The sequence below is a fragment of the Trichomycterus rosablanca genome, chromosome 5 (assembly GCF_030014385.1).
Source record: "Trichomycterus rosablanca isolate fTriRos1 chromosome 5, fTriRos1.hap1, whole genome shotgun sequence".
Taxonomy (NCBI): Eukaryota; Metazoa; Chordata; class Actinopteri; order Siluriformes; family Trichomycteridae; genus Trichomycterus; species Trichomycterus rosablanca.
The window spans coordinates 5,119,317-5,146,653 of record NC_085992.1 but is presented as its reverse complement, the minus strand read 5'-3'; the positions used below and the strand labels follow the sequence as shown (position 1 = coordinate 5,146,653).

The 27,337-nt window shown below is 42.7% G+C and overlaps 1 protein-coding gene across 2 annotated transcripts in view; it reads left to right on the top strand.

Annotated features, from left to right (window-relative positions):
* Positions 1–25,342, top strand: part of adka (adenosine kinase a) — a 220,702-nt gene extending 195,360 nt beyond the window's left edge. For both annotated transcript variants that reach the window (XM_062995561.1, XM_062995562.1), the window contains exons 10-11: positions 14,598–14,684; positions 24,629–25,342. In XM_062995561.1, the coding sequence (XP_062851631.1) occupies positions 14,598–14,684; positions 24,629–24,753 (212 nt within the window). In that variant the 3' untranslated portion in view covers positions 24,754–25,342. The remainder of the gene's footprint in view (positions 1–14,597; positions 14,685–24,628) is intronic.
* Positions 25,343–27,337: the final 1,995 nt, after the last annotated feature.

The window sequence follows — 27,337 nt, the reverse complement described above, 5'->3', positions numbered from 1 at the left end:
GTCTTTATCTAATTTTATTTCACGCTGCATAAAAGCAGTTTCAGTTATTTCAGCTGGATTGTGTCATCCTCACTTACTGAGATGTAACTGATGACTGCTGCCCAACATCGAAACCCCACCAGAGATGCATCAGAGCTTTAAACAGCCTCCCAGTGTGTGTACGTTCCTTTAGGCCTCCAGGCTTAATCTCAGAATCCAGAATCCCACCTCACGGCGTTGGCGGGGTGGCTGAACGTGGCTGTCGTGCAGCTCTGCTTTATACAACTTTACACAACATGTAACCGGAGTAAAGCCCCAAAGCCTGGCGTATTGGTTCCAGCACGCTGGCTTTATCACACAAACGCTAATAGCATTAGTCCCTCAGGGCTGATAAGGCCGCTCAAGCAATTGCTACTCCTGTAAAGTCTCATCAGAGGAAAGTGCTACGAGACAATCCTCCACGTTTTCGCCTCGGAACTGCCGGTTCTACCTTCTGTTCAGAGAAAAAAGGCTCCAGCTAAGTCGGAGCTATAGAGCAAAGACCCTCCTGGAGGCGCTTTTCGCACGGCTGATGAATGGCTGTCTGGGCTTGCCTCTCGCAGCCCTTTCATATGAAGCTGTGGGGTTAGCGGCAGCCCCCGGTGAACCCCGTATGAAACGTGTGATGAATGTCAGGAGCACGCCGAGTGCATGTTCTAGGGTGTTGCTCATAAAAAAAATGGCAAACTTGATAAATGTCAGCTAAGGTGCGGGCCCAGAATAAGTGGGTTCAAATAGCAGGGGCGACAGAAAGCGAGGAGGATATTGTTATTGCTCCCTGTAGCCCAAACCAATAAACATCAATATAAAAGAGAATTAAAGATTTGCTCGGCGTCCCAGAGGCCACCCTCACAAGCCGTGTGATCTCCAGGTTTCATTTCTAATTTGCTGTCTGTGCACCGATGTGATCGTTCAGCAGGCCGGTAATGTCACCAAGACGTCGTTCTAATGATGATTAAATAAGCTGGTGTTGATGGGCCCCGGGGTCACCTCCAAAACATGCAGATTTGTTACAGTTACGCTGCTTTATGTTCTCACGTTTCATCTTTGCAGAAATGCAGGCCGGTAATGAATGCTGCCAGGGAAAAGCTTTTAATGAAGCACTAAGGTGACACCGCTGAACGTGACATGGCCCTGCTGATGGCCCTTATTACAGGCTCGAATTAATGCCGGCTAGTCTGTCAGCTTTGATCTAATAATGGCTGAGCGTGCAAGGTCATCCAGCGGCTGCCGCTGCGTTGATAAAGGGCTCGGCCGGACGAGGAAGCCTGTTGTGTGCTACAGTGGTATTTTTCTTGCCCTTTATTCTCAGCAAATGAGCAGCCACCGAAGTATACCCATTAATCAGGTGGTGGGAGCACACCGGCGAGAACAGAGGGCTGTGCTGGGACTGATAAGGTGCCAGATCACTGCAGTGGGAGCTCAGTGTAAACTTTAGGCCTGGGAGGTCGGGCTTTGGCTTGTCAGGTGTATTCGGCTAACCCTGGTGGTCAAACTGAGTAATAGCCAGTGTGGTAATTAGAATCGCAAAAGAACACTATATTTTATTTTAATGTGTTTACCTCATTTAATTAGCTCGTTTAACATCAATGGCACACCTTAGACCTCGCAAATATAGAACTCTTTAATTTCCTTTGGGATCAATGAAGTATCTATCTATCCATCCATCCATCCATCCAACCATCCATCCATCCATCCATCTAATCTAATCTAATCTAATCTATCTATCTATCTATCTATCTATCTATCTATCTATCTATTTATCCATCCATCCATCTATCTGTCTGTCTGTCTGTCCATCCGTCCATCTATCCATCCATCCATCCATCCATCCGTCTATCTATCTATCTATCTATCTATCTATCTATCCGTCTGTCTGTCTGTCTGTCCATCCGTCCATCTATCCATTCATCCAACCATCCATCTGTCTGTCTATCTATCTGTCTGTCTGTTTGTCCATCTATCCATCCATCCGTTCGTCCATCCATCCATCTATCTATCTATTCATTCATTCATCCAACCATCTATCTATCTATCCCTCTATCTATCCATCCATCCATTTATCCATCTATTTATCTACCTATCCACCCAACCATCCATCTATCCATCTATCCAACCATCCATCTATCCATCCATCTATCCATCCATCTATCCATCTACCTATCCATCCATATATCCATCCATATATCTAACTGTCTATCTATCCAGCCACCCAATCATCCCTCCCTCCATCCATCCATCCATCTATCCATCCATCTATCCAACCATACATCCATCTATCCATTCATCCATCTATCCATCCATCCATCCATCTATCTAACCGTCTATCTATTTATCCAACCACCCAACCATCCCTCCCTCCCTCCATCCATCCATCCATCCATCCATCCATCCATCTATCTATCTATCTATCTATCTATCAATCATTGTACTCCAGACAAGCTTGACGCATGACTCGGCCAGATGTATAGTGATTTTGCACAAAACACTGACAGTACTGTAATTTCTTCTTTGTGCCTGTTAGCAATGGCTCTGGCTAAACATCTGAGGTCAGTAAGTCGTAGGGGTGTCCACATACTTTTGGTCATCATGTATAAGGAATATGACATCATGCTGTATAGACATGTCTGCCCCGGTGTAGAAATCTTATTTGGCTGAACATCTCGATGCTTTGTTGCATGCAGATACTTACTTACCTTCAATTTGGAGCCGTCGTCGGAGAATCTGTCTAACAGTCGGCTGTTTTCCGTGATTTAGCTGCTTCTAATGAACTCCCGGGAGATGTCTTTTGGTTCTACTCTCTGTTTTCCTCCATCTGTAAGCCCTCGGCAAAGGTCATTCTGCCCTCATAAACACACTCGAGTGAGCAGGAGCAGAGAGGTTTAAAAGCAGCGAGCGAGCGGGGGGAGAGCTTCGGAAAAACCATTTGATGAATGGCATGAATGGGCTGCTTTGACTAAACGTTTTTATTGATAAAACGTTAACTTGGCTGCTTAGACGTAATATTAGATTTATTAAATGTTCATTTACCATGACTGGAACTGATCGTCAGATTTCATCCGCCAGGTGTAAAATTCCTCCGCGATTATTTCTGAAAGCCGATCATTACGCACGTCCTTCCTCTCAGGGCCTCCTCGTGTCACCTGATAGGTAAAAAACAGACCCAGAGGACACTCGCGCCCCTGTATCGATCGTGACATCATCACCGCCAGGCTCAAACTGATTGGCATGGCCGTCGGACGAGAGGAAGTAATCAATGTCTCGCTTTGAAAAGGGCAAAGCGGCCTCTTAAAGCTCTCTCCGAGCGGCTCGTCCGATTGTTTGCGCCGGTTATTTCCTGTCCGTCTCGGCATGGTGCTGCTGTTTATTAGCTGATAAGTGTGTCGGTCACGCTCAGCGTTCACCGGTGACAGGGAAGGAAGAGGAACATGGCCTCCTCTGGTTTGTTGAGGGCCGCTGTTGTTACTCTTAAGTGTTTGTTGATTGAGGAGGAACTGAACGGTGGATTTGTGAGGTGTAATCCATCAGCGCAGACGAGGTTTGCTCTACTCTGTTGCTGTTGCTCAGTTTGTATTGACGAATTTGGTCTTTAACTCTCGATCTGGAGGAACCAACGAGTCGTTCACACATCTTTAATCAGAGATGAGAATCTGAGTGAAGAGATGCTTTCAGGAAGTGGGAAGTGTGTGTGGCCGAATACTGAATGCAACATCCTAAATGTATAAATAATAAATATTTACATTTACGGCATTTAGCAAACACCTTTATCTAAAGCGACGTACATTACAGTTACTGCATACAGTCTTGCTCAAGGGCCCAACAGCAGCAACCTGGCAGTGGTGGGGCTCAAACCAGCGACCTTCTGATTACTAGCCCAGTACCTAAACCACTAGGCTACAGCTTGCCCTATGTATATGGTCTGATTACATTCCTTTTCTATATATATGCCAGATTATTGGGACACAGGTGGCACCGTGGCCCAGTGGGTAGCACCGTCACCTCACAGCAAGAAGGTCCTGGGTTCGATCCCCAGGTTGGGCGGTCTGGGTCCTTTCGATGTGGAGTTAGGGTTAGGCTTAGTTCTCCCCGTGTCTGCATGGGTTTCCTCCAGGAGCTCCAGTTTCTTCCCACAGTCCAAAGACGTGCAACTGGAGATACAAAATTGTCATTGTAAAACATGACGTTAAAATCCTAATTAATGAATAAATATTTGGACACTGTGGTCAGAATGAAGGGTCAGCCATTGTATGGCGCCTTTGGAGCCAAGAAACTTAAGGTTTTTGCTTGCGGACCCAACAGTGACTGCAGGTCAGAGCCAAGCTCTACCAAGTAGGTTACTACTGTCCCTGTCGGGGCGGCACGGTGGCTAAGTGGGTAGCACTGTCGCCTCACAGCAAGAAGGTCCTGGGTTCGATCCCCAGGTGGGGTCCAGGTCCTTTCTGTGCATGTTCTCCCCGTATCTGCGTGGGTTTTTTCCGGGAGCTCCAGTTTCCTCCCACAGTCCAAAGATGTTCAAGTGAGGTGAACTGGAGACACTAAATCGTCCATGACTGTGTTTGATATTAAACTTGTGAACTGATGAATCTTGTGTAATGAGTAACTACCATTTCTGTCATGAATGTAACCAAAGTGTAAAACATGACGTTAAAATCCTAATAAACAAACAAACTGTCCCTGTCCATAAACTAAGTAAAATATTAGGAATTTGTTTAAAATACATTCAGAAAAGATGGACTTTGGACACACTGTGCTATTTTCTAGTGTCAATAACAAGAATTGTTCTGGATAAGTGTAATATTGTGTAGTTTGATGAAATATCTGGGAAATAAAAATATATCTCCTTCATCTGCACAGAAGTAATCCAGTTCTGTGTGCCTGGTAGCTGTCTGGAGCGCTGTATGGAAAAGAGCATACATTTTTTACTCATCTGTCATTAGCTAATGTTCATTTTGATATAGTAAGAAACGTCCACAGTGCCACAGTGAGAACACAAACTACACACAGACAGTAACATGAGGATGCAAAAAAGTTACCAGGGTGGTTAAAGTTGTAGCCTGGTGGTGAAGGTACTGGACCAGCAATCCAAAGGTCGCCGGTTCAAGCCTCACCGCTACCAGTTTGCCATTGTTTGGCCCTTGAGCAAGACCCTTAATCCTCAATGGCTTATACAACATACTGTCACTGTACTGTAAGTCGCTTTGGATTAAAGCGTCTGCTAAGTGCCAAAATGTAAAGTTGTGAGACCAGCAGTTTCTGGTTCACTACACAGATCTGAAATCAGATCCAGTCAAATCAATCACTCTAATTATTACATAATGTTTGGCGTCTGTGACTTTGCTACTTTTGAAGCTTTATCTCTTGATAACTGAGGTATTTATGGTATTTAACTGCCGTAAATCAGCAGTGAAGGTAAGTCAATGTTATCACGGCCTTATCTGCTCCTCAGCTTTTATAAATATCCATAAACAGAAGAATGTGTGCATGTTGTTCCTTCCAGCTTTCTATTTTAAGAACGTTATGCTTATTTATAAAGCACTTCATTCTGAGCCCTTATTAAATACTGGATCTGGGTGAAAGTGAAGCCAGGACTCTTAGGTGGACACTCAGCCATGAACTTGTGGACATTACATTCCAAAACCACTGGTCAGAGTGGGTCTGTCTGAAAACCTAGTGAGCTGCCTACTGCCTACCTGATCAGCTGCCTCAGTAGAGAGGATTCTAATAAAACATTGAACTCATGAGGCAGATTATTTAGACGCTTTACTTATACAGAGATTATGGCGATTACTAAGCTAACACAGTTAGCCTCAGGCCATTCAAACCAATGTGCTGAGGCGCCACAACCCGCTAGCCCGCCAACTAACGTCTCCCTTCGTGTACCGAAAACGGTTAAACTGTCCCTGACGAGCCTGAATTTGCCGTAAATGACACTTGTGCACCTTTATTTACATTTGAAAAGAACTCCATTGGCGCCCAGGTGGCGCAGCGGGATATTCCACTAGCACACCAGTGCCGAGATTCTGAACTCCTCCTTTCGAAACCCGGCGTTGCCACCGGTCGGCTGGGCGCCATCTAGTGGCATAATTGGCAGTGCCTGCAGCAGACACTGTTCTGCTAGGGCGGGATGACCGTACTATGTGGGTGGGGTCTTCAAACACTGTGTAAGGACTCACATCAACTGCAATCAGGGATCCACCAGCAGCGGAAGACGAATTGACTACAATAAAATAGAATAAAAAAGAAAAGAACTCCATTGGTTGCTTTGCATTCGTCCGCCATATTTGTAGTTTTTTTGTGAGAAAAGTTGTGCCGCACTGAATGCTGGGATTGCCTTCAGCGCTGAGGAAGCATCGGACGCTCCCTCGTTATTCAGTCTGAATTAAGGCACCTCAGTAGGAGCATTTGAAGGAATCTAAGAATTTAGACACGCCCTCTTCTCAGGAGCGTAGGATAAAGTAAAATGCATCTGTGTAGAGAGATCAGTAGGTTATCAGACAGACCCTGTATAAAGGCTGTCACTCTGCCACTCTTCTGGTACTGCTATGCACAAGATTTTGGAGTGTGCCCATTCAGTCAAGTTAACATTGAGGGTTAAGGGCCTTGCTCAAGGGCCCAACAGTGGCAACCTGGCAGTGGTGAGGCTTGAACCAGCGACATTTGGATTGCTGGTCCAGTACCCCGGTTACTTCTTTGCATCCTCATGTTACTGTCTGTGTGTAGTTCGTGTTCTCACTGTGGCTACTTGGTCCAGAAAGGGACTCAGGTTTAGTCCCACTCTAATATATAGAGGAACGCACAGTGGTCAGACAGTGATGCTGGATGGGAAGGTCTGGCTCACAGTCGACATGTCTATTCATCCCAAAGCTTTTTACTGGAATTGAGGTCAAAGAGGTCACCAAACTCAACCAATCTAATCTGTGAGTTTATAGACCCCGAACATTAAAGGACTTTTCATAAACTGTTGGAAGCAAATATATAACTGCAAATATATAACTGATTTTCTACACCTGTCAGCAGTGGGCGTGGCTTAAACATCTGATATTAATCATTAGTAAGACAGACATAATTTATATTGTAGAACCTTCAGGCTAATGTCACATTTAGGGCTGGCTCGATGCCACTTTTTTATGTCCGATACTGATACTGCAAATTGAGTATCTGCCGATACCAATCTGATACCATCATTTCTCCTCTCAAACAACTAAGCAGTAATAATACACGTCTCAATATCTAAATAACAACGCTCAGACTGTGTAACAAATATTTTAAAGGAATAAATACAGAATCTACAACATCACACTTATACATAACTGCTGTTTTTATTTTCACTTTTACACACAGAACATTTATTATTATTTAATTATAAATTAATTAATCGTTGAGGATGTGAGAGATCTCCGAGCCGGGACAAAATAGGTTCTTTATCTCAGGTGAGCGATTTATCATTTATAAAGGGATTTTTATTGTTTTTAATCAGTGTGTTTAGATGTGGCAGTAGTAGATGATTTTTTTAAATGCTAAAAGTTAAAGTAGATCAGTGTGTTTTAATTTCTGAATGGCTGTTGCGGATGAGTTGTAGATCAGTGGCACATGTTCATGATGTCAGGATGCACCTTGTTACGGCAGTTGCTGAGTGAGCTGGTAATAAACGGCACTCTGTTGGAACGTACTGTATCTTTGTGCATTATTTGCTTTAAACACAAACAATGGCCTTATTTACATTAAGTGTTCTTTACATTGTGTTATTTACATTGTGTTATCTACATTAAGCAATATGATCAGATCGGATTACATGTTTTTTTCCTTCCAATATCTGATCCATTGATTTGGGCCAATTTGGGAGTATCGGATCGGTGCCAGCCCTAGTCGCGTTACTGACTGATGTATTCAGACAAACAAAGTTATAGACTTCACAGTCACACCGAGAGATCTTTCTGTTGGCCCTTTCTGTTCCTTTATTAGTCACTCCGAGTTCTTTTTTATAATTTGGGTTTCTGCACGGGCTTGTAAAAGGGAGGAATGGCGAAACCACGAAAGCTGTGGAACTCCCTGTGAACAAGACGATGTTTACAGGGCTCACCACAAGCCAGGAACAACAAAGACAACTTTTGGCAGCAAAGTTTTAATTGCCATGGCTATTAAAGCGCCCTGCCAATGGCCTCTTTTGTGTTATACATTAACATAAAATTGGTCCTGGAAGTCTCCCAGGCTAACCGGAGCAGCATGTTCATGGCCGAGCTGGATAATCTGTTCTGAATAAAGATGCGATGTGTATCCTGCAGCCTGATGAAATCTGTACGCTTCTATCACCGGCGGTTCGGTGAAGATCGGAGCAGCGTGAGGCGGCAGGCTGTTTACGGATCTAGATTTTTCATTCTCGTTTCTGTTTGTATTTGGCCCAGATTCGCTCAATCTTTCGCGTGCTTGGATAAATTGCTCCCGCTCGCGTTGGGCCGCAGCCCGCGCAGACCCTCGGTTTAGAGGTGATTCATCTTTACAATATAATCATTTCATTTCCCGTGTTGAGCTCTATTCCCAGAGGCCACAACAGAGCTATTGTTTTGCGTGTTTATTTCAGACAAGGAGCTGGATTCACCCTCGACGTCTCTCCACAGACAACAACACGATTTAAGAACAACTTAAGTAACCCGTCTTAGTTTTTGCTCTCATGCATATTGACTGACAACCTGAAGAATTGCTTTGAAAACATTCTCCCGGACCAATTAGTGGCCTGGATTTGGGGGTTTAGCTTTTTTCAAAGCATCTGCTTCTTGCCTCCATTCTCCGAAAGCCCTCGTCATTGTCTCCATTGAGAGCGCAGAAAGGCTTCTGGGCAGCATTTGGCACCCAAGTGGCTGGACGCCACAGAGAGAGCACGGCACGTCCTTCAGCTCGGCCCCTCTCGTTTCTCATGTCCTCCCTCCATTATCATATCAATTGATGCAGCTTGTAGAAGACAAAGTGAGGTTATGGGAACCACCTAGAGCACCATGGACCATTAAACAGCAATGCAGGGGGGATGCGCACATGTGCAAGTTCAGCCTTGTTTACCAAGATGGACGAGGGGCAGCCGGAGTAACTCATTCTCACATAGTTTACAACTTCACTCCGCACCACAAATTAACTTCAGGTGCCTCTTCAGTCGGCGTGGATTTATCGTCTAGGTCTCGTTTCCCTAAATCATCGACGCGTCTGCGACGGCCTGCGTGAAATCAGCTGGGTGTCGAGTTCTAAATGTAGTGCCGTGTTGTGTAAGACTAGCAGGGATTGTTGTGAAAGTCCACTGCTGTGTGTAGGTGTGCAGATGTGTTGTAATGTTGTTGTTCCTAGAATCATTTGTATTCCTGATGAGTCACTGTGCGGTGTGTCCCAAAATGCTGTCTGTGTGTGTGTGTGTGTGTGGGTGTGTCCGTCTAAGACAGGGATGTCCAGACTTTTCTTGTTAGGGGTCAGATTGAGTAAAAAATCATGCAAACATCACAGACTCTTTTGTAATAAAACAAATAAAAATACACCGATCAGTCATAACATTAAAACCACCTCCCTGTCCATTTTATCAGCTCCATTTACCATATAGAAGCACTTTGTAGTTCTACAATTACTGACTGTAGTCCATCTGTTTCTCTGCATGCTTTGTTAGCCCCCTTTCACCCTGTTCTTCAATGATCAGGACCCCCACAGAACCACCACAGAGCAGGTATTATTTAGGTGGTGGATCATTCTCAGCACTGCAGTGACACTGACATGGTGGTGGTGTGTTAGTGTGTGTTGTGCTGTGATGAGTGGATCAGACACAGCAGCGCTGCTGGAGTTTTTAAATACCGTGTCCACTCACTGTCCACTCTGTTATACACTTCGACCTAGTTGGTCCACCTTGTAGATATAAAGTCAGAGACGATCACTCATCTATTGCTTCTATCTATCTGTCTGTCTGTCTGTCTATCTGTCTGTCTGTCTATCATCTATCTCTGTCTGTCTGTCTATCTGTCTGTATCTATCTGTCTGACTATCTGTCTGTCTATCTGTCTGACTATCTGTCCATCTATCTATCTCTATCTGTCTGTCTGTCTATCTGTGTCTATCTATCTATCTCCATCTGTCTATCTATCTGTCTATCTATCTGTCTGTCTGTCTATCTGTGTCTATCTCTATCTATCTATCTATCTATCTATCTATCTATCTATCTATCTATCTATCTGTCTATCTATCTCCATCTGTCTGTCTATCTATCTATCTCTGTCTGTCTGTCTGTCTGTCTATCTCTATCTATCTATCCATCTACCTACTGCTGGATGTACTACCAGTGTTAGCATTTATGCTACTGGTGTGGCTTAAATTACAGAACCCACTAATTTGAGGGGGTGTTCGCATACTTTTGGCTGAGAAGCAGAGGTTTGCAGCCGGATTTACAAATAGCAACGGCTTATTATTAAGTAATCTGAAGCATAACGTGGTGGCTATTTTATTTATTTTATTTTTTCTTTGCTTTGTTTTTTTTTAATTCAGCTCACTTTGTTTCTGAGTCATAGACGGAAGTAGAATCAGGTCACGACACGTACAGAGAGGAGAGAACCACATACAGTTTCATAAAGCACTCGCTTACTGTCTGGTCATCCCCTAACCCCCCCCTCCTTCACCCCCCCAGCACACACACACCCACCACTTCCTCATTAAACCACACAATAATGCAGGCTGAGTCTTATTGCACGCTCCTCCGTGCTGGTGTGATTAAACCGAGCTTACCTGTTTTACCTACACAGCAATTATTTTAATCTTTAATTGCAAAATTACAGGCCGACGGCGGGCCACTCCGAACTTAATTCAAGTTAGATCCCTCAGTTAATCATTTCGAGAGGGAGGCGGGAAAACATGCTTCATCTGCGCCGTTAATTAGGCAAAGTCGTTTTGCTGCTAATTAGCTGATTCTAAAAGGATCTGCTTTTATGTAATTAGTTAGCGAAGACACAATCGACTGCGCCGTTCGAGAAGAATCTCCTCGTGTTCTCGTTGTTGCATCAAATTTGAAAGCTTTTCTTCTCTGCGCTGATACACAGCGTTGATAATGTTCGACTCCCACTACAAACAATTAGCAGGTGTAAAATTATAACTTAGATCTCGCTGTTGTATGACATACCGAGTTCATTAGCTGCAACATACTGACTGTAACAGCGTTCAGTACAAAATACAAGTGCAGATATTTAATGAGCAGAAATGGTTTCACACAACATACACCAATTAGCCATAACATTAAAACCACCTCCTCGTTTCTACACTCACTGTCCATTTTATCAGCTCCACTTACCATATAGAAGCACTTTGTAGTTCTACAATTACTGACTGTAGTCCATCTGTTTCTCTACATGCTTTTTAAACACCTCACTGTCACTGCTGGACTGAGAATAGTCCACCAACCAAAAACATCCAGCCAACAGCGCCCTGTGGGCAGCGTCCTGTGACCACTGATGAAGGTCTAGAAGATGACCGACTCAAACAGCAGCAATAGATGAGCGATCGTCTCTGAATTTACATCTACAAGGTGGACCAACTAGGTAGGAGTGTCTAATAGAGTGGACAGTGAGTGGACACGGTATTTAAAAACTCCAGCAGTGCTGCTGTGTCTGATCCACACACCACCACCATGTCGGTGTCACTGCAGTGCTGAGAATGATCCACCACCTAAATAATACCTACGTTGTGGTGGTCCTGTGGGGGTCCTGACCATTGAAGAACAGCATGAAACAGATGGACTACAGTCAGTAATTGTAGAACCACAAAGTGCTTCTATATGGTAAGTGGAGCTGATAAAATGGACAGTGAGTGTAGAAACAAGGAGGTGGTTTTAGTGACATGGCTGATCGCTGTATATTGATATTAAAAACTTGAACTGGTGAATCTTGTGTAACCAGTAATTACCTGCCCTGTCATGAATGTAACCAAAGTGTGTAAAACATGACGTTAAAATCCTAATAAATAAATAAATGCACTTTATTGATTAGATTTAGAAGAGAACATTCAGTACCCAACCTTGTGTATATTTTTGGAGAGTTCTGTTGCTGTTTATTCTGTACTGTCTTTAAACCCCTTCAGTATTCAGCCCAGCTCACGTTTTGATGTGTTACTGGAGATATTACCGGGTACACAGTTCTGTAAACAGATGCATTTCTAAAAAGTGAATCAGTCATATTGCTGGCGCGGTTGGCAGGCTGAGCGTAATGGAGTTTTCAGAGTGCGCTCACAACTGCCAGGCGGCATCAAAGACGAGGCACGGTGAAGTGTTCTCTTACTGCAAAGCCTTCAAAGTTACAGCAATATCCTCTGACTCAGTGAGCCTCATTTCACTCTAATGGCTGATAATGCCATAAATAAACCGGCGCCGTTCACGGGCCAGCGTGAGCAGCCAGGGCCGCTCAGAGAGAACAGTGGAGGTAAAAGGTCTGCACGAGGGAAGTCCAGCAGAAATGCTGGTTTTACTTCCAATCTGGGCTCCTCAAGATCGTTAAAGCCGAACGTCCTGCTAAGACGGATCCTGCTAACTGTTATTTTAGCGTGAGGATCCGTTTAATCTCGCGAGCTAGCTCTTTGAAAGCTGCCAGCTGAGACAATCGCTCCTCTTTCAGAACAAGCCTTGTTCATCAGTTTCTTATTGTTCCTCATTGTCTCCGTCATTCAGCACCGTCCCTGCAGAGTTCTCATTAAGTCTGGAGCTCAGGCTCATCCCGACCTCTGCTGTGCCCTAATTATTAGCACGTTCGCTGTATTTGTTTGTGAATAAATTAATCGTAGCGTTCTTGCTACCAACTGTCAAAATACACCGAGCAGCCATAACATTAAAATCAGCTCCACTTACCATATAGAAGCACTTTGTAGTTCTACAATTACTGACTGTAGTCCATCTGTTTCTCTACATACTGTTTTAACCTACTTTTACCCTGTTCTTCAATGGTCAGGACCCCCACAGGACCACCACAGAGCAGGTCTTATTTAGGTGGTGGATCATTCTCAGCACTGCAGTGACACTGACATGGTGGTGGTGTGTTAGTGTGTGTTGTGCTGGTATGAGTGGATCAGACACAGCAGCGCTGCTGGAGTTTTTGAATACCGTGTCCACTCACTGTCCACTCTATTAGACACTCCTACCTAGTTGGTCCACCTTGTAGATGTAAAGTCAGAGACGATCGCTCATCTATTGCTGCTGTTTGAGTCGGTCATCTTCTAGACCTTCATCAGTGGTCACAGGGCGCTGCCCACGGGGCGCTGTTGGCTGGATATTTTTGGTTGGTGGACTATTCTCAGTCCAGCAGTGGCAGTGAGGTGTTTAAAAACTCCAGCAGCACTGCTGTGTCTTATCCACTCATACCAGCACTAACACACCACCACCATATCAGTGTCACTGCAGTACTGAGAATAATCCACCACCTAAATAATACCTGCTCTGTGGTGGTCCTGTGGGGGTCCTGACCATTGAAGAACAGCATGAAAGGGGGCTAACAAAGCATTCAGAGAAACAATGGACTACAGTCAGTAATTGTAGTAAGTGTAGAAACAAGGAGGTGGTTTTAATGTTATGGCTGATCGGTGTACGGCTTCATTTATTTCGCACATGTGGTACATTTACATTTCACATCAAAAGGGCTGGACTAGTAATCGAAAGGTTGCTGGTGCAAGCCCCATTACTGCCTGGTTGCCACTGTTGGGCCCTTGAGCAAGACCCTTAACCTTCAATTGCTTAGAGAATATACTGTCACAGTGGATAAAAGCGTCTGCTAAATGCTGACACCCATTTACACTCCTTGCCCCCCTCTGCCCTCACTGCTCTACAGCAACTGATTGATTTTGGAACCTAAACACACGTAGATTTGCTTTACCATTTAACTACATAAACATTAGTGCGGTCAGGTACTGAAGGTCCAGCCTGCAGGCTGCATCCCTAGTATTCCTACACGTGTTGGACAATGTTGAGGTCAAAGCTTTGTGCAGCCCAAACACTTTCTTTCGACTTTGCATTGTGCACTGGAGCGCTGTCTGTAAATTTCCCTTTACGGTAACCCAGAGGCCGGAGTCATTCCGAAACCTAGTCAAGAGATAGTCATTCTGAAACTTCATAATGAGTGTTGCAGCTAAGGACAGGCCTAGCACTGCTCGTCTGAGCTGTTGTTGCTCCTTGATACAGTTGACCGGGACAGCCATGGACATCACATTTCCTTAGCTATTCATTCACTGTTTGTTGTACCTCAGTTTCATCATATTTAGGGTCGTAGTGGGTCCAATTTACTGGGCGAAAGGCAGCAAACACACACACACCACACACACACCACACACACACACATACCTAGAGGGACTTTAGCATCTCCACTTAACCTGACTGCATGTCTTCGGACTGTGGGAGGAAACCCACACAACACAGAAAGGACCCAGACAGCTCCACCAGGGAATCGAACCCAGGACCTTCTTGCTTTAAGTTGACAGTGCTACCCACCGAGTCACCCCTTAACAAGACATAATGCTCATACCACTAATTCTATTAACAGCTCTTTATTGTGCAGTTGAAGTAACTAACTAGCGCTGAACTGTGTTCACAGGGGACGAGGTGGAGATCTTCCCTGTGATAGAAATTGACCAGAAGGAGATTGTGGACACCAATGGAGCTGGAGATGCGTTTGTAGGAGGTACAGTACCTGCAAGTTCTCAATATACCACATTATACACCGACCAGGCATAACATTATGACCACTGACGGGTGAAGTGAATAACACTGATTATCTCTTCATCACGGCACCTGTTAGTGGGTGGCATATATTAGACATCAAGTAAAAAAAGGGAGAGCGTGAGGATTTGAGTGAGTTTGACGAGGGCCAGATTGTGATGGCTAGACGACAGGGTCAGAGCATCTCCAAAACTGCAGCTCTTGTGGGGTGTTCCCGGTCTGTAGTGTCTATCAAAAGTGGTCCAGGAAGGGAACAGCGGTAAACCGGGGACAGGATCATGGGCGGCCAAGGCGAAGGCTGGTCCATGTGGTCCGATCCAACAGACGAGCTACTGTAGCTCAAATTGCTGAAGAAGTTAATGCTGGTTCTGATAGAACCTTCTTGCTGCGAGGCAACAGTGCTACCCGCTGTGCCACCGTGCCACCCCTGAACTCTTTAATACTGCACTGTTAGAAGTATAGCACAATATACTGTAAGTCGCTTTGGACAAAAAAGCATCTGCTAAGTGCCCAAAATGTAAATGTAGAGTAAGTTTTCTATACCATGAAGTGCACTAAAATATAAAGACTAGGGCTGTCACGCGATTAAAATATTTAATCGAGATTAATCGCGATTAAAGAACCAAATTATTCGCGATTAATCGACTGCAAAAATAACTAAGCAAAATTTGCCGTTATGCACATTTTTATTGCAAGAACATGTTTACCAATAAAAAAAGTAATAAAATTATGATAAAATTATTAAATCTAAATTATCTTTAGAAAGCCAGTCAGTGCCTATATAGAGTTGTTAACAGCTACCCATCCTTCAGCCAGTTATTTTAAATGATTGTTCTGTTCTTATTATCTGGCAAAACTGAGGGTCTTTTTCTGTTCATAACCCTGACACTAGATGCAACACGTATAACGTCATGTAGACCCACATCGTTAACTATGTTAAAGCGTCTGCAGTCCTTTGCGATCCATCTAACACCAGTGTTTGTAATGTTCCCACGACGTGTACAGTTCATGGGCTTAACATCCAAATTCATCTGAAATAAAGTTGTCTGAGCTCCTGTACCGCGTATTCGTGCGCGCAGACGCCTGACGAGACAAATGGGTGCTTTGATATTAAAGCGTCAATTAATAACTGTAATTTTGTCTAGTGATGGTTTCTCACGCTTTTTGAAAACAAAAATGATTATTTAAAATACCCGATATTTCGCTATATGTAGCAGCAGCAGCTCGAGTCATTTATAACTCACGAAAACGAGCGGTGTTATCACTATACAGTATAAACACAATGTTGCTGTGTTAAAGCAGCACAAATTACCACATTGATGCATGTTTAAAGTGGCACAAACATAGCCTAATAAAACATCATTTGATTAAAAATTTTTATCTCGATTAATTAAAATTTTCATTAACACATTTAACGAAAGTCCTAATAAAGACACTCAGACTGTTTGCATATACACAACTTAATATAAATAACCTTGTATAAGGGGTAGACAAAATATAGGAAATGGACAGCAATGAATTTAATTTAGAAAGCTAAAAGAAACCACAGCCTTCGCATCCGGAAAAGCTTTATTCCTGTTGTAAATGCTCAGAAGGTTTAAGGTGTTCTTCAAGAAGCAATCATAAATTCAAAACACTTCTTCCAGATCTTTAAAGGACGAAGGATGAATGGATCATTTTAGCTGTATGGATTTTAGCATCGTCATCCTGTAGTTTGCGCTGTAGGGTGAACCATGCAGAGAAATCATTAAAGCTAATGATTTGTATCAGATCTCTTTCTACACCATTATGGATCCCTAACAGTACTTAACAGTTTGTCCCAGACATTGTGGTTGAGAATATGATTTGGCTCATTCTGAATATAATCCGACTCATGTGCGGCTTCCTTTAAAAGATCCAAAATGATTTTGTGACTGATGCTCTTGCTGATGGCCGAAAGTATTTGGACAACTGATCATTTCAAAAAACAAACTGTATTCAAATAGAGTGACCGCTACACTGATCAGCCATAACATTAAAACTACCTCCTTGTTTCTACACTCACTGTCTATTTTATCAGCTCCACTTACCATATGGAAGCACTTTGTAGCTCTACAATTACTGACTGTAGTCCATCTGTTTCTCTACATACCTTTTTAGCCTGCTTTCACCCTGTTCTTCAATGGTCAGGACTCTCCCAGGACCCCCACAGAGCAGGTATTATTTAGGTGGTGGATCATTCTCAGCACTGCAGTGACACTGACATGGTGGTGGTGTGTTAGTGTGTGTTGTGCTGGTATGAGCGGATCAGACACAGTAGCGCTTCTGGAGTTTTTAAATACCGTGTCCACTCACTGTCCACTCTATTAGACACTCCTACCTAGTCGGTCCACCTTGTGGATGTAAAGTCAGAGACGATCGCTCATCTATTGCTGCTGTAGGAGTCGGTCATCTTCTAGACCTTCATCAGTGGTCACAGGACGCTGCCCACGGGGCGCTGTTGGCTGGATATCTTTGGTTGGTGGACTATTCTCAGTCCAGCAGTGACAGTGAGGGGTTTAAAAACTCCATCAGCGTTGCTGTGTCTGATCCACTCATACCAGCACAACACACACTAACACACCACCACCATGTCAGTGTCACTGCAGTGCTGAGAATCATCCACCACCTAAATAATACCTGCTCTGTAGTGGTTCTGTGGGGGTCCTGACCATTGAAGAACAGCATAAAAGGGGGCTAACAAAGCATGCTGAGAAATAGATGGACTACAGTCAGTAATTGTAGAACTACAAAGGAGCTGATCAAATGGACAGTGAGTGTAGAAACAAGGAGGTGGTTTTAATGTTATGGCTGATCAGTGTGTATATATAAGGTATCAAGGTGCTGGTTTGTATCAGCATCACTTTTAAAGTTATAACTGATAAAGGATTTTAATGAACAATCAATCATAACACAAAGTTAAGTTGTCCATCTCCTGTATTAAAGCACACGTTTATGCATCACATTCTGCTTTTGTGCGTCGATAACGGTACATGAATAAGAATACGTTAGGTCGGTCACAACATAATGAGCAGAAAATGCCAGCGTAAGGCTTTAATTACAGCGAATATCTAGAAAACAGGAGCCACCTTGTTTATAGAATCAAAGGATTTAGTTTGAAAGAGCGTCTTTGCTCCGTGGCTCTTTGATCTATTCTCTGTGAGATCCACTAATAACTGTGTACACTTCAGGCTTCAAATGACCAGCTTACGTGTCTGCACCTGAACCGAGCTGTGAAGTCAGTGAGCAGATCTGCTCGCTCCTCGTACAGGAGCTGAAGTACTGAGGGCTGGAGTGTTGGTTTAGAAAGGTACATAATGTACACGCCCTCTGACATGCCAGACGTATTTCAGTTCATTATTTATTGGACTGTATAAACACTTAAGAATTTCAACACACAGTTTAACTGAATAATAAGGTCATTTATCACACACGCATTCCCTTAATCAGATTTCTTTTGTGTCTTTATTCGTACGTGCGATAAATCACCTCAGTTCAGCTCAGGCTGTATCCTGAATCTCACCGCTATACTTAATATACACCAACTAGGCATAACATTATGACCACTGACAGATGAAGTGAACATCACTGATTATCTGGGATATATTAGGCAGCAAGTGAACATTTTATCCTCAAAGTTGATGTTAGAAGCAGGAAAAATTATCAAGCGTGAGAATTTGATTGAGTTTGACGAGGGCCAAATTGTGATGCTAGACGACTGGGTCAGAGCATCTCAAAAAAACTGCAGCTGTTGTGGGGTGTTCCCAGTCTGCAGTTGTCCGTATCTATCAAAAGTGGTCTAAGGAAGGAACAGTGGTAAACCGGTGACAGGGTCATGGGCGGCCAAGGCTCACTGATGCACGTGGGAAGCGAAGGCTGGCTTGTGTGGTCCGATCCAACAGACGAGCTTAACATTTCAGCTATAAGGACGTCAGCAGCAGGTTTGGTTTTCATATCGTATCATTAGGTCTTTACTGAATTCACAGGAAAATGTGCTTCATTTTATAGACCTTATTTTTCAAGAATCACAGATTTTTTAAGAAAAGCGCCACATTTCACAGCAGTCATTGAATTACATTCATAAACTAAATGATAGAATAAATAGAAGCTACAATACACAGCACAGCTACCTTAGTAGTTGAATGTAAACCTAGAACATCCAGCGACGGTGTGAGGCTTCATGTTCTGTCTCAAATACGTAAATCTTTGTTTGTGTTTTGACCCCCAAACCCCCCCGCCCCCTGCGTCCACAGAATTGGTTGGGAGTTTTCCAAACTCAGTTAACTCAGTCGTGTTTTTAGCTGCTTTACACTTGGACATTTTGACTAACCGATTGCTAACTGAATTGCCGTAGGATTGCTAGAACGCCTAATAGAGCAAATCAACCAGTAAACATGAAGCACTTAAACGCTACACAAATGAAAAAAATGTTAAATTGCTTTAAACACAAACTTTAAAGGTTGAATGTCACTGCAAATTGCATATTACACAGGAAAGGGCTCATTTCATGGACGTGAATTAGGTAGGGCCTAGCTATTTAGCAGGAAAGGCTGCCATGTTTTCATTTGTGAGCAGATTGTGAGGGTAGAAAAGGGAGCTTGTGTAGGGTTGTGCCTAGCAAGACGAACGTAAACAAGCCAGTCGAGTGTTTTTTAGCTGTTGTGTTATTACATGTATTAGATTTTTAAACAGGGCGGCACGGTGGCTCGGTGGCAAGAAGGTCCTGGGTTCGATCCCCAGGCGGGGCGGTCCGGGTCCTTTCTGTGCGGAGTTTGCATGTTCTCCCTGTGTCTGCGTAGGTTTTCCTCCGGAGCTCCGGTTTTTTTCCACAGTCCAAAGACATGCACTCAGGTTAATTGGAGACACTGAATTGCCCTGTAGGTAATAGGTGCCCCGTCCAGGGTGTTACTGTGTGCCTTGCGCCCATTGAAAAGCTGGGATAGGCTCCAGCACCTCCCCCCCGCGACCCTAACTGGATAAGCGGTTAAGAGAGTGAGTGAGATTTTTAAACACTTGCATTGATCAAATTGTTTCAGCATTTGTTTCATCATGTTTTGTTAGTAGAGATGCTATTTAATTTAGTTCTATTATTATTGTTCCTAATTTACTGAAGCACATAGAAACCCGGTGATTTAAATGTTTTAGTTTTCAGATTTTTCCAAACACAGTTATTGTGGTCGTCTGTACCAGCTCTGAGTGTGACTGTCGTCCTGTAGCTCACCCCGTTTAACCCTGAGTCCGACAGAGCTGTGAGCTCGTTTGCATGAGCGACATATCGATTTATTCTGCAACTCCTTTATCCGATCCGGCGCGAGGTTGGAGGTCATCGGTTCGCCACATTGGAAACGAATCTGCCAGCTGTTTTTTCGGTTCGCCTCGGCGGCGGCAGCGCTGCGGAGTACAGAGATCTGGGTGGGAGGGTGAGAAGCCTGAGGGCTGCTGGAGGAGTTTACTACTGCATTACTGATGATGGTTCTTCCAGCTACAACCACTTCATCCACTACGCCTGATTTATTTTCTTTTCACACGGAAATGTACACATGGTTCAGGAGGAAAAGTCAATACCGGATCACGTACTCGGCTGCGTGTGCGGTGCCGTCGATGTTCATGTACGTTGGTAGACGTTCGACCTGTTTGTACTTGATGTCTTTGCAGTGATTGTGTGTGGGTGGATTTGTTTTTAAATGGGATCAAAGTTGTCCACCAGTCTGTACTGCAGCAGCACTTTTCCATTAGTTATGATTCATATTTATTCATATTTTATTTTAGTTTTAAATTATATTGGATAGAATCACTACTGGCCTGTAAAATCGTTCAACCTTTGCACATACCAGGATCTATAAATACACTATATGGCCAAAAGTCTGTTGGTGGGAGCACACCCCACTTTGCAGCTATAACAGCCTTTTCTCTTCTGGAAAGGCTTTTCATTTGGAAGAGATTTCAAAGTGTGGCTGTCCCACACATTTGTGCCCATTCAGTCTAAAGTTCTTAAATTAGGTCAGGAAATGAATCTTATCGAAAACATGTCCAGAGTGGTTGAGGTCAGGGCTCTGTGCAGGCCGCTGGAGGTCTAATTCGTCAAACCATGTCTTCATCTAGTGCTTATCTTGTGCACAGGTGAAGATTCAAGAGGCTTTATTGTCATTTCAGCTATATTTAAGTACATATTAAAACAAAACAACAGTCCTCCAGGACCAGGGTGCAACACAACACCAGTGCAGACAATATGAGTCATAGTCAAAATAATAAGGATCATTGATTCCACTGATTCCAGGACACGAAGGCAATTACATCTGATACAGACCAATGGAGGGGCTACTGTGGCTCTAATTGCACATCATTTTAATTCTGGTGATGAGGTGAGGTGCATCCAACCCTTTTGTGTATGTGACTACGTAATTTCAAGTCATCCAGAGTTCCCATGCTACCATTAAAAGCTCTTACAGTGGACACACAGGCATTGGACCTGAACATTGGAAGGATGGACGAATGCTGACCAGCCAGACAAATCCTGTTTTCTCCAGGATCAGGTAGATGACCAGGTCAGATGACGATCCACCTTGCAATGTACAGAAGTTAAAGGACCTGTTGGTAATGTCCTGGTATCAGATACTACAGGACTCCTTAAAACATCTTTTAAAGTCCATGATTCCACAGCCAGAGCTGTTAAAGTTGTAACTTACTTTCTTAATCTCATGTAATTTAGGGGAATCTCAGTGGTATTACTTTATAAAATTGCTATTTCTTTATTTATGAGAAGATTAAAACATAAAAATCTTGAAATCATGGAATCACAAGTGCCAAATCAACAGCCAACAACAAACCAATAGATGTATGGATGGATATATGGATGGATGGATGAATATATGGATGGATATATGAATGGATATATGGATGGATATATGAATAGATGGATGGATGGATGAATATATGGATGGATATATGGATGGATGGATGGATGGATGGATATATGGATGGATATATGGATGGATATATGAATGGATGGATGGATGGATGGATATATGGATGGATATATGAATAGATGGATGGATGGATGAATATATGGATGGATATATGGATGGATGGATGGATGGATGAATATATGGATGGATGGATGGATGATATATAGATGGATATATGGATGGATGGATGGATGGATGATATATGGATGGATATATGGATGGATGGATGGATGATACAGTGCCTTGCAAAAGTATTCAGCCCCCTTGAACTTTTCAACCTTTTGCCACATTTCAGGCTTCAAACATAACGATATGAAATTGTAATTTTTTGTGAAGAATCAACAACAAGTGGGACACAATCGTGAAGTGGAACGAAATTTATTGGATATTTTAAACTTTTTTTAGAAATAAAAAACTAAAAAGTGGGGCGTGCAATATTATTCAGCCCCTTTACTTTCAGTGCAGCAAACTCACTCCAGAAGTTCAGTGAGGATCTCTGAATGATCCAATGTTGACCTAAATGACTGATGGTGATAAATAGAATCCACCTGTGTGTAATCAAGTCTCCGTATAAATGCACCTGCTCTGTGACAGTCTCAGAGTTCTGTTTAAAGCGCAGAGAGCATCATGAAGACCAAGGAACACACCAGGCAGGTCCGAGATACTGTTGTGGAGAAGTTTAAAGCCGGATTTGAATACAAAAAGATTTCCCAAGCTTTAAACATCTCAAGGAGCACTGTGCAAGCGATCATATTGAAATGGAAGGAGTATCAGACCACTGCAAATCTACCAAGACCCGGCCGTCCCTCTAAACTTTCAGCTCAAACAAGGAGAAGACTGATCAGAGATGCAGCCAAGAGGCCCATGATCACTCTGAATGAACTGCAGAGATCTACAGCTGAGGTGGGAGACTCTGTCCATAGGACACAATCAGTCGTACACTGCACAAATCTGGCCTTTATGGAAGAGTGGCAAGAAGAAAGCCATTTCTCAAAGATATCTATAAAAAGTCACCTGGGAGACACACCAAACATGTGGAAGAAGGTGCTCTGGTCAGATGAAACCAAAATCGAACTTTTTGGCCACAATGCAAAACGTTATGTTTGGCGTAAAAGCAACACAGCTCATCACCCTGAACACACCATCCCCACTGTCAAACATGGTGGTGGCAGCATCATGGTTTGGGCCTGCTTTTCTTCAGCAGGGACAGGGAAGATGGTTAAAATTGATGGGAAGATGGATGGAGCCAAATACAAGACCATTCTGGAAGAAAACCTGTTGCAGTCTGCAAAAGACCTGAGACTGGGACGGAGATTTATCTTCCAACAAGACAATGATCCAAAACATAAAGCAAAATCTACAATGGAATGGTTCACAAATAAACGTATCCAGGTGTTAGAATGGCCAAGTCAAAGTCCAGACCTGAATCCCATCGAGAATCTGTGGAAAGAGCTGAAAACTGCTGTTCACAAACGCTCTCCATCCAACCTCACTGAGCTCGAGCTGTTTTGCAAGGAAGAATGGGCAAAAATTTCTGTCTCTCGATGTGCAAAACTGATAGAGACATACCCCAAGCGACTTGCAGCTGTAATCGCAGCAAAAGGTGGCGCTACAAAGTATTAACGCAAGGGGGCTGAATAATATTGCACGCCCCACTTTTCAGTTTTTTATTTCTAAAAAAAGTTTAAAATATCCAATAAATTTCGTTCCACTTCACGATTGTGTCCCACTTGTTGTTGATTCTTCACAAAAAATTACAATTTCATATCGTTATGTTTGAAGCCTGAAATGTGGCAAAAGGTTGAAAAGTTCAAGGGGGCTGAATACTTTTGCAAGGCACTGTATATAGATGGATGGATAGATAAATATATGGATGGATATATGGATGGATGGATGGATGATATATAGATGGATGGATGGATAGATAAATATATGGATGGATATATGGATGGATGGATATATGGATGGATATATGGATGGATGAATATATGGATATATGGATGGATGGATGGATGGATGAATATATGGATGGATATATGAATAGATGGATGGATGGATATATGGATGGATGGATGATATATAGATGGATGGATGGATATATGGATGGATGGATGATATATAGATGGATGGATATATGGATGAATATGTGGATGGATATATGTATGGATGGATATATGGATGCATGGATATATGGATGGATGGATATATGGATGGATATATGGATGGATATATGGATGCATGGATATATGGATGGATATATGGATTTGTGGATGAATATATGGATGGATATATGGATGGATGGATATATGGATGGATATATGGATGCATGGATATATGGATGGATATATGGATTTGTGGATGAATATATGGATGGATATATGGATGGATTTGTGGATGAATATATGGATGGATATATGGATGGATATATGGATGCATGGATATATGGATGGATGGATATATGAATGGATGGATATATGGATGGATATATGGATGGATGGATATATGAATGGATATATGGATGGATGGATATATGAATGGATATATGGATGGATATATGAATGGATATATGGATGGATGGATATATGAATGGATATATGGATTTGTGGATGAATATATGGATGGATGGATATATGAATGGATGGATATATGGATGGATATATGGATGGATGGATATATGGATGGATGGATTAAGAAAGGATTAAGAAGAATTAAGGTTCCCTTCAATACATACATTTAATTATAAATTTATAGAACTGGATTTGTCATACATCATATCTCAATTGTATGTTTGCCATATTCACCTGACCGCTTAAATAATCAGATAACTGCATAAATCTGCTAAACTATCATTCTAATCAGATTGTTACTGTGCATTTCACACCGCGTTGGTGAACTGTATTGACCTTGGTGTATATGTGTGCAGGTTTCCTGTCAGAGCTGGTGCAGGAGAGGTCTCTGGAGCAGTGTATCCGTGCCGGACACTACGCTGCTAATGTCATCATCAGGCGCTCAGGCTGTACGTTTCCAGAGAAGCCCGACTTTCATTAAAAAGAAAAGAAAAGAAAGAAAAAACAGTATTACGCTGGCTGAAGCCTGTATCTGGTGTTAAATTGAATTGTTTATTCGCCCTTCTTCCTCTTCTCTTTTATTTCCTTCCTGTATTCAGACTTGTGTGCCTCTGCTCCACAGCAGCCAGCCCCACAGCATGATGAACTCATGCACACATTTCACTTTACAAGAACGTTTCGAACTGCTGAACCAAACGGTTGCTTTAAATAGAGAATTTGTTTTTACAAAAGGGCTTTTTAGTATTTTTGTTCCTTCCTGTACTGAAAAACATGCCAAAGTCAGTCGCAATAATAATCACCACTAGCTTTTTTTATAGAGGACGTGTTGTGTACAGAACGTCCAGATTTTAACACCTGTCGGAGAGGTACAGCCTTAATGATCTTGTTTTAAACAGTGAGGTTTATTACCGTTTACGTTTTTTTAAACCAGTCCTGCATGCTTATGTTTTCATTATGATTATACGATTAAAACTCTGGCATTTTTACAGCTTGTGCGTTGTTGCATAGAGTTTGCAGGTTCTTGAACACTTTTGTCAAAATTAAAATTGCCTTTAATACAATACAAACCATTTCCTGTCTCCTTGTATTTCATGGTATGAATTGATATGAGTGATTATATGCAAAACAAAACTATATACACTGATCAGCCATAACATAAAATCACCTCCTTGTTTCTACACTCACTGTCCATTTTATCAGCTTCACTTACCATATAGAAGCACTTTGTAGTTCTACAATTACTGACTGTAGTCCATCTGTTCCTCTACATACTTTTTTAACCTCCTTTCATGCTGTTCTTTAATGGTCAGGACCCCCAGAGGACCACTACAGAGCAGGTATTGTTTAGGTGTTGGATCATTCTCAGCACTGCAGTGACACTGACATGGTGGTGGTGTGTTAGTGTGTGTTGTGCTGGTATGAGTGGATCAGACACAGCAGCGCTGCTGGAGTAACATCTGGTCATGATGTTATGCCTGATTGGTGTATTTTGTGAGCCAGTTGTGATGCACCACGCTGGGCTAAATGGGTATATCTGCTGAGATATTTACCAACTGGAAACAGCAGGAGGAGCCATCATGTCCTGTGTTTGGTTTGTTTAGATGCTTTTGGTTTATATTGTGTTTATACAATCGCACCAGAATCCATTCAGAAATGGACCAAGACCCACCTGCCGAGGTGGTCTCTGTCCACTTATTTGGTGTACATTAGCTTTACATTTACTGTAATGAACCACACTAACAGAGCAATCATGCCGTGGCCTCTTCCTGAGACCAAATGATTCCACATTCAGCCAGTTTTCTCAAGTTGTGTTTGATTTTGGAGTTTGGAGCTGGTTACGTCAAGCCTCGAGATTCTATGGAGAAACAAAACGTGAAGCGGACTGGGCCACGATGCACAAATCAAATGCACAACAAACAGAATGGAACTGAGATCTGTCGAGGATGTGGTTTAGTCTGGTTAATTTTTTTTGGGTCATTTAGAGGGTCTGAGTTTGTTTAACACGTTCGCACATACAAAAGAAATCATAACGCAGCAATCTGAGTCCAGACGCTAAAATGGTCAGAGTGTGAAAACACCCTAACAAGCGGTCTTCTGCTCGCTAAGCTATCAAGATGATTGGTGTTTATGTGCCCCGACTGGCAAGAGTGGCTAGAACAACTGTAGGGAATTGGCACCAGGAGTCGGTTGGTGGCATCCACTGAGCCTGGATTAAACTGTTACGCTGGAGGCTATTTTAAATAAAACCCAACTTGATGTGTGGAACACCTGCCAGATCTATTTATGCCCGTGATTCTTCAGTACTGGATGTACAGAAATAGACAGTATAGTGTATATTTAACTGACGACAGGAGGGATGTGGAATCTTAAACATTACTCGGCCAGTCTAATAGGGATTCAGATCATTCTTTACAGTGCAGCTGTACTGAGGGCAGTGGAAGCTTAGTGGTTAAGGTACTGGACTAATATGAGGGTTCTTCAAAATGTTTCTGCACTTTTTAAACTTTTTTCTCTCCATTTTTAGCGTGTCCAGTTTTTTCACCCAATTACGTTATGCTTCCTCTCTACTGGTGCTGACCCTCGCCCCTGATGGAGGAGAGCGAACTGACACACGTCCCCTCCGACACGTGAGCAGTAACCGACTGCATTTTTTTCACCTGCACAAGCCGAGTTCATATGCGGATCAGCTTTGTGTACGGAGAGCCACACCCTGAACCCTGATTAGCATTATTCCTCAACTCTGTGTAGACACCATCAATCAGCCAGCAGAGGTCGTAATTGTATCAGTGATGAGGTTCCTGTCTGGCTCCCTACCCTGCATGAACAACAGCCAAACGTTGCTCATATAGCCGCCCAGCCGGATGGCAGAGCTGAGATTCGATACAATGTATTTGAAATCCCAGCTCTGGTGTGCTAGTGTATTTTACTGCTGCGCAACCTGAGCGGCTTTATTTATTATTATTATTTATTATTATTATTTATTATTATTATTTATTATTATTTATTATTATTATTATTTATTATTATTATATATTATTATGTATTATTATTATTTTTGTATATTA